We start from the raw sequence: 8635 nt of genomic DNA, 5'->3' as shown, positions 1-8635 counted from the left end.
CCCTGGCCCTTCTGAACTCTCATCCCTGGCGCACTCTGACCTGCAGGTGCTCTCCTCGAGCAGCTGTGACACTTACAGTTGATAAGTGTGAATAGCATATATGTATATATGTGTATATATGTGTATATATGTATATATGTGTATATATGTGTATATGTGTATATATGTGTATATATGTATATATGTGTATATATGTGTATATATGTGTATATATGTGTATATGTGTATATATGTGTATATATGTGCGTATGTGCAAATAAATACAACTACAAACTAAAACTAGGCCTATATCAGTTCCAATTAAACATTCACATGAAGCAGTCAAACATGCAGCAGAACCACACTCTTTTTTTCAGGGCAAACGATTTTATCATCCAGTCCCCATACATTTCCATTGAATTTACGAATAAATTAAGAGGCCTACATTCCACATGTAATAATACAAATAATAGTAGTAATAATAACAATAGTAATAATAACTATTATTATTATTATTATTATTATTATTATTATTATTATTATTAATAATAATAATAATAGCCTACTTATAATAGGCCTATAGGCTATATATTATAATATATCAACATATGAAAAGTGTCAAATAAACGAATTTATCATGAATTAAGAAAATAAAGCCAAAACACGATTATCAAGCAGTGTAAAGCAGAGTCGAGGGACAGGCGAGTTAAATGGGTTAATCAGTGTTTTGCTGATCACAGCATGCGGATTAGTGACAGAATCTCGATACGCAAAATCAATCACTTTTTTCTCCGGTTGTGATCAACTTGTTGAGGTTATTATTATATTTGAAATCGACCGTTTATAGGCCTGCTATCCACATAAGACACCAAAGTGTAATGCAAAATGATATGTAGGCTACATGATTGTATCGTTAATAAAAGCAATCTTACGAATTTATTACCAAGTGCTTAGACCTAATAAACAATGTCCTAAATAGCCGAATACAAATTCTCCGCCTCGTTATAAATCAACCGCATTTTGACATGATCCTACTGCAGAAGTTCAAAGGCCCGGTCCTGATGCGGACGGAGCACAGCGCCCGTGTGTTTTATCTGAGGACGTTAAACCAAATTCCGACAGTGGAATCGATCATGTTAAAACTAAGGCCTGTCCCACCACAGCTAAACCCCACAGCACAGCCGACAGGATCCAGAAGTAGGCCTCGGACCTCGTACTGGTTCATCAAATATATAGACTACTCACCATTTCTAATCTAAAGCTAGAATGAGGTATTTACGAAGGGAAATGGTTTTTTTTATCCACCTTCTCCAACATGAAATCTACAAGTGGCCATTACTATATCTCATAGTGAAAACCGTTATCTGAGGGAGCTTTAAGATCCTGTGAATGTGTGTTTGGCTTGTGGGAAAGAGAGGGGTGGAGGGATCCCCTGTCCCGTCCTAACTTCTACTGTTCCTCTCAACCCTGTCTGGAGTGTACAGGAAGTAGTGATGAGGGTACCAAATCCCCAGCACTCACCAGGCATGTCTCACACACCTACAGTTTGTTTGTGTGTGTGTGTGTGTGTGTGTGTGTGTGTGTGTGTGTGTGTGTGGCGGCAGCAGCAGGGGGCAAGGTCAACCCATTTCTCTGCGAACAATCACATCACACAGGGCAAGTCACATTCCAACCCTCCCTCCTCTCCCTCCCTCCCTCTCTGCAGCATGGTCAGATGTTGAAACAGGGAGGGCGATGGGACTGGCAGCCGTCCAGACTTGGCCTCCCAGATATACCATGCATGCTCTCTGTTTTACGTTATCATTAAACCCTATGTATATTACGTACTCTGTTTTACGTTATCATTAAACCTTAGTACATGACATACTCTGCTACTCTGCTCCATACAATTATACTAACAAGCATACTCCCTCTCTCTCCCTCTCTCTCTCTCATGCACACGCACACACGTACAGTACTTATTCACACTTATAGCATGTATCGGCAGACCATCCACTTGTGGCCATGTAGCTCCCTCTAGTGGTGGACCTCAGTCAGACCCACCACATAACTGAGAGGAACAGAACAAAAAAACGAGAACCAATGTCAGTGTTTCTATCGATTCTTTAGCATTAAGGGCTGACATTTATGAATTATTACTCAAGTTCACATTGAAGAGGGGAAACTCATCTGCTTCATCCACTGGTTGGCAGCACCACCTGGATGCTTTGTAGCCATTGAGCTCCAGAACTCACCGCATGTCAGCTGTCAGTCTTGACACAAGAAATCCTCCTGAACAGAGAGAAACTTTCACTGCATCTGGAATAATGTATAACCTTTATCTACACAAAACAGACACTCTTGCTCTCTCTCTCTCTCTCTCTCTCTCTCTCACACACTCACACACACACACACACACACACACACCTCGTTACTGTTTTACCCCTGAGGGAAGTGGTGACATCACAGACAGGTGTGGAGTTAGGATTGTCTGGCTCAGAGGGGCACAGAGGCGTCCATGTGGGAACATTAACATTTAGGAGACCAGTGTGTGTGTGTGTGTGTCTCTGCCCTGGGAGCAACCTGTCACTCACTGGCGTCATACCGAGGTGACCTTTACATGTTGGTGTACACACACACACACACACACACACACACAAGCCCAGAGACACTAAGACACACACACTCAGAAGACACACTGGACAGACATCTGTTCAGAGCTGCATCAGAAAGTCTCTCATGTGAGAGCAGAGAAGAGGAACTCCAACTTCAACAGCAGGAGAGTAGATCATGTCTACATATCTGGAGAGAACTTCACTACCAGGAGAGACAGATACTATTCCAGGTTTGCACTGTACTTTGGTGGAGAGAGATATTTGATCCTGCCTATACACATCATCATCACTTCTCTCCTCCTCCTCCTCCTCCTCCTCCTCCCTCACCCCTCCTTCAGTCAGTCCAATGTTGACTCCTGCTTGTTAAGGTTCTTCTGCTTGGATACCTCATCTGTACCTGAGGGAGCTCTGTCTGTAACAGGCTGAATACCCACATCAACACAGCTGACATTTCTGGAGCTCCAAGGGCCTTTTACCAAGGTACAAAACTCTCCACTGAAGAGACCTTTCACTCCAGCTGTTTCTACACCCAGGCAGGGATAACCCAAGGTAGGAGGGGAGACGGGGAGACGGGGGAGGCGTGAGGGCCTTATTTAACATCGGGTCAAAGGGTCTCAGCATTGGACGTGTGAAACACTTCACTTAACACAGCCTCTGGACAGGCCAGGGACTGTGTATTGGAGTGGGGGGGGTGGGGGGTGGGGGGTGGTGAGGCCAAAGTGGTCTGACCCTCAGTCTGTCTCTGTCTGCTCCAGTTGGCTGCTCCGACTGCCCTTTTAAACACGCAATGGGAAAAGCAGACTACCAGGCCCTGAAGTCCCATCACCTCCAATCTCCATCTGAACTTTAAAAACACTCTTAAACACCTCACACACAGTCACTCAGATGAGACAGCTTTCATCTCAGTGTCACACAGACACACCTGGCATGCAACCACTAGATGGCGCACTGTCCCATTTTTCAGCCGAGACGAGAGCAGGACAGCAGCATGTGTTTGACAGCTGGCTGATAGGATATCTTCCTGTGGATTACAGGGATTCTGCACAGGAAAACAAATAAGGCACTTTTACAACAGAACTCAAAGCTTTTCTTATCTTTTAATGTGTCTGCTTAAAAATATCTAATCAACATTACGGGCAGGCAGGAAGCTTAAGAGTAACGTACCAGGTGAGCAGGGTAAGGCAGCAGATGATTGGCTGAACAGAGGTCACAGAATAAGACATTGTACCTGATGTATGTCTAATCAAATACCACAGATACCTCAACTGTGGTATTCATTAGTTGTTAATAAAAACAATAACCAGAATAGCAAAATACATCAAATTACACAGAAAATACCACACAAGGATTTAACCATTCTCAATTTTAAGAGGGCAAATCTTGAAATGAAGAAGTCAAATTGAATTAACCGTACCAAAAACAAAATCACGTTTATAAAAATGCATGGTCAACAATGATGAGGTTAAAAAAAAAAAATCTGAATGTTTGTAGTCTAACAGCTTCTTAGTACCTGAAACCTTATTTGCTTGGCTTTAAAACTAGCATAAAATTAGCATAGCAATGATGAGGGTGTAATATGTTTGTACCAACACAGTTCAATGTCCTGATCAGAGTTAATATGTTGTTCTGATATTCATATATCTGTCTGTCACATTCATAATGACTTGAATTCATAATAAAACTATACATAAGCCTGACAGAAGCATGATATAAAGATGCTGTTGATCCCCGGTCGGTACGTCTCTGTCTGTAGAACCATAAAGGAGCCAGGTCTCTGGGTCTGCTAGCACTAAACTGGGCCCTATTCAACCAAATGTTACCAACATCAACACAAGCATTTCTGGGTTCACAGATTAAATAAAACGATATCTACTGTAATTCAGTTTTCATTCAGACATACTGTGCTACTGTATTTGCTGGGTTCAAAAAATAATATTTTCAACTTCCGGTTGAGCTTTTTGATTGAATAGGGTCACTTTTTGTAAAAAGAGAAAAGAAGAGAATGCTAGGCTAATGCTAACAGAGGGTGCTTGGTAGACACGTGTCTTCATCTGAGTACCTGTGAGAACTTTACATTCAAGTTTTCAAAGGAAATCGCACAAAAACTGCACAAAAACGAACCCCTTCACAGTTCACCTAATACTAATACTGTCAACCCTGTGGTAATCCCCCCTCCCACACACACACACACACACACACACACACACACACACACACACACACACACACACACACACACACACACACACACACACACACACACACACACACACACACACACACACACACACACACACACACACACACACACACACACACACACACACACACACACACACACACACACACACTCCCCCACCACTGACTGCTGCTATCTGAGCTCAATCTCTCTGCGGCTCTCATTACCTGCCTTCTCCACATGACACTGACAGGAAGTGAAACGTCACTACCCAACCCCGTCAGACGTACTAGTCACATTCATTTAATAGAAGTTAAAGGAGTTAAAAGTCTTCAAACCATGAAGGCACTCAAATATAGGTTCTAGATGTCGGTGGTTCTAGATGTGGCTGGTTCTAGATGTCGGTGGTTCTAGATGTGGCTGGTTCTAGACGTCGCTGGTTCTAGATGTCGCTGGTTCTAGGTGTGGCTGGTTCTATACGTGGGTGGTTCTAGGTGTGGTTCTAGGTGTGGCTGGTTCTAGGTGTGGTTCTAGATGTCGCTGGTTCTAGGTGTGGTTCTAGGTGTGGCTGGTTCTAGGTGTGGCTGGTTCTAGACGTCGGTGGTGCGGATGCCGTCATCGTCCAGGGTGAAGGGGAAGGTGTGGTTCTTGGGGGGCTGAGGCTGTGAGCGGTGCCTCCTGCGCCCGCTGGAGAGGGCTAGGCCTGGGACCACTGAGCCCGCCGGGTCCCCCAGGACAACAGCTGCAGCTGGAGGGAGCCCACAAGGGGTGGGGTTCAGGGAGGAGAGGGAAGAGGAGGAGTTGGAAGAGGAGGAGGAGGAGGAGGAGGAGGTGTTGGTGGTGAGAGAGGGCAAGGTGGGTAGGGAACTGAAGGGGCTGTCCTCGTACTGTGTACCCAGAACAGAGCCCTCTCGATGGGGCACAGGAGTCCAAGGCTGCCAGCCTGGAGCCACTGAACATGACTTCACCAAGGAGGGCTTCTTCTCATCACCCTGACGAGCACGGAAAACAGGGGCGTGGTTATTGTGTTGATACAGAGAAGAGGCACGTATGGACCCCTAAGAGAGAGAGAGAGAGAGAGAGAGAGAGAGAGAGAGAGAGAGAGATAGAGAGAGAGACAGAGAGAGAGACAGAGAGAGAGAGAGAGAGAGAATGAGGAGATGCGAAGAGACTCTCACTCTTGAACACACTGAAGACCTGTCACATGGTCCATCAAACCAAGACCTGTCACATGGTCCATCAAACCAAGTTTTCACAACCTTTAGTGGTGATGAGAGCAGACAGCTGATTGGGCTAAGAACAGAACGCCTAGTCCAGGCATGGGAGTGGGGAGAGAGAACAGGGGAAAGTAGGGAAAAGGGTGATGGAAGAGAGAGTCTGACCAAGTTAGAAGAGGCAGAAGAGGGAGACCTTACCTTGGTCGGGCCTCGGAAATTCTGGATCTTCATCTCGATGTCTCTGATCCAGCCCTGCATGTCCTCTGGAGTGTCTGTCTGCAAAAACACCAATCAGTATTAAACAACAGGATGGGGCTGTTGTTCACCCCACACCTCTTAGATATGTGTTATGTAGGGAAGTTGAACCTGTTATTACATACAGTTATTACATTATTACAAACACTATATGTGTTTACCTCAAACAATACCACACAGTGGCAGCGCCAACATACACATGTACCCACGCACCCATCCACCCACACACACACACACACACACACACACACACCCCCACACCGCTTCCTCTCTCTGATCTGAGTGACCCCAGCCGTCAGTCAACTCAGCTGTTCTCCCGAGGGGATACACAGGATGTTATTGTTCTTATGGTTACGGGTGTTTTTGTCCAAATGTACAAAAATAAATTGTCCGTTTCTAGAAAAACACAACTAATGCCACACGTTAGGGACAGAGCTTTCAGAGAACATAACCAGCTGGCCCAAACACATGTGCCACACACACACACACACACACACGCAGGCAGGCAGCAGGCACGCAGGCACGCACACACGCACACACACACGCACGTACGCACGCACCTGAGTCAGTGTTTCCAGCATGTGTGAACACGATGAACTATAGGCCAGTTTCAGACATGAGCCAATTGGACCACAGGAGCTTGGCCAATAGGACCACAGGAGCTTAGCCAATAGGACCACAGGACACCACAGCTTGATCAGGAAGTGAGTACAGGAAGCAGGACATTTACCTGGACGTAGAACACTCTGGAGCTGGTGATGATCTCAAACAGATTATCTCTCATCAGCAGATCCCTGAGAGAAATAGATAAGACTGCATTATACCAATGTAGCACTCAGGCACAGATATCTGCTCAGTGGTTGAGTGAGAGGGAGGTTCTTCTAGGTTGGAGGGCAGTGTGAGAAATAGAAGGTTCTAGAAGATTGGAGGGCAATCAGAGCAACAGAAGGTTCTGGACTCACCCAGATTTGACCAGACACTCGTGGACCTTCTGAATGTCTCTTAGAGGAACAGCTCTCAGGGGCTCCTTATCCTGAAACAGACAGAATCACATTAGAGACGTCTTTACAGGAATCACAGCCAAGAGGGAGGGGAGGGAGACAGACAGAATCACATTAGAGACGTCTTTACAGGAGTCACAGCCAAGAGGGAAGGGAGGGAGACAGACACAGACACACACACAGACACACACACACAAGCAAGTCTCAATCTACTGACAAAAACATCTGTCACGCAGTTCAGCTTGAAACAAAACACTCAATTATCGAGCCGAAGATCCACACAAAAGCAGAAACCCAGTAACCACGCTGTTAAACCACGCTGTGGGTTCATTAAAATGGAGAGAGGACAATGTTCTTCCCCAAATTGCTTTGTCTTGGTTTTTTATTTCCCCTGCAAAGGCACATGAGGACATGGTAATTACACATCACTGGTCTAAACAGTTGAACAGAGTTACCACCCAGACACATGGAGAGGAGAGGAGAGGAGAGGAGAGGAGAGGAGAGGAGAGGAGAGGAGAGGAGAGGGGAGGAGAGGGGAGGGGAGAGGGATGGAGGAGAGTTATGACCTCACCGTCTCACACTTGTAGTAACTAACAGTGTTGTCGTCCAGAGTGAAGAAACGTCTCTTCCAGCTCTTCCTCTGAAACACACTCATGTCCTTCAGACTGTACACACTTCAACTGCAGCAGCTTCAATGTCATTAAGTGTATCAGCTAATGAGAGTTTCTGTGACTTATAAAACAGCAACAGTGAGTCCAGAGAGGCTCATGTGCACTAGAGTCAGAAACCTCGTGATGCCTCGTGAGTCACAGGGTTCTATTACCAACAACACAAGGAGAGAGAACGTGAGGGTGTGTGTGTGTGTGTGTGTGTGTGTGTGTGTGTGTGTGTATGTGTGTGTGTGTGTGTGTGAGGGTGTGTGTGTGTGTGTGTACTCACCACATTGCCCTGTTTGACACAGTAGCCACACCTCAGCACCCCAGGCCTACGATCCCCGACCTCCGTCTCCTCCCCCTCATTCTGCAACACACACACACACACACCAAATCATCATCACCATCGTCACCATCATCATCATCATCACCACCACCACTTTGGGCTAGACCACAGAATGAGGTGTGATGGGGGTGTTACCTGGGAGATGGGTGTGTTACCTGGGAGATGGGGGTGTTACCTGGGAGATGGGGGTGTTACCTGGGAGATGGGGGTGTGCACCACCACTCCTCCAATGATCTCAGCCTTGTAGGACTGCTGCCTCTTCCCCCCGAGAGTATCACTGGTTGCTGTGGTAACAGCAGACGTTGTCTTGCCATGTCCAGCCTTAGGAACCTGCAGACAACAGCAGTTCAGCTAGTCAGTCAAAACACAGAGACAGGAACTGAACTTAGTCTTTCTAACAACAGCAGATGT

The 8635-nt window shown here is 45.9% G+C and overlaps 1 protein-coding gene across 2 annotated transcripts in view; it reads right to left on the bottom strand.

Annotated features, from left to right (window-relative positions):
- Positions 1–3651: 3651 nt before the first annotated feature.
- Positions 3652–8635, bottom strand: part of plekha2 (pleckstrin homology domain containing A2) — a 10861-nt gene continuing 5877 nt past the window's right edge. The window contains exons 6-12 of one of the 2 annotated variants that reach the window (XM_083673855.1): positions 8420–8554; positions 8165–8245; positions 7797–7865; positions 7187–7257; positions 6955–7018; positions 6168–6245; positions 3652–5810 (exon numbers count right to left, since the gene is read on the bottom strand). In XM_083673855.1, the coding sequence (XP_083529981.1) occupies positions 5343–5810; positions 6168–6245; positions 6955–7018; positions 7187–7257; positions 7797–7865; positions 8165–8245; positions 8420–8554 (966 nt within the window). In that variant the 3' untranslated portion in view covers positions 3652–5342. The remainder of the gene's footprint in view (positions 5811–6167; positions 6246–6954; positions 7019–7186; positions 7258–7796; positions 7866–8164; positions 8246–8419; positions 8555–8635) is intronic. The other variant, XM_083673856.1, reaches the window with a different exon arrangement.

This window comes from Argentina silus (assembly GCF_951799395.1).
Source record: "Argentina silus genome assembly, chromosome: 7".
NCBI classification, from domain to species: Eukaryota; Metazoa; Chordata; class Actinopteri; order Argentiniformes; family Argentinidae; genus Argentina; species Argentina silus.
Note: the sequence above shows the minus strand (reverse complement) of the source record. Positions and strands in the feature narration are given on the sequence as shown.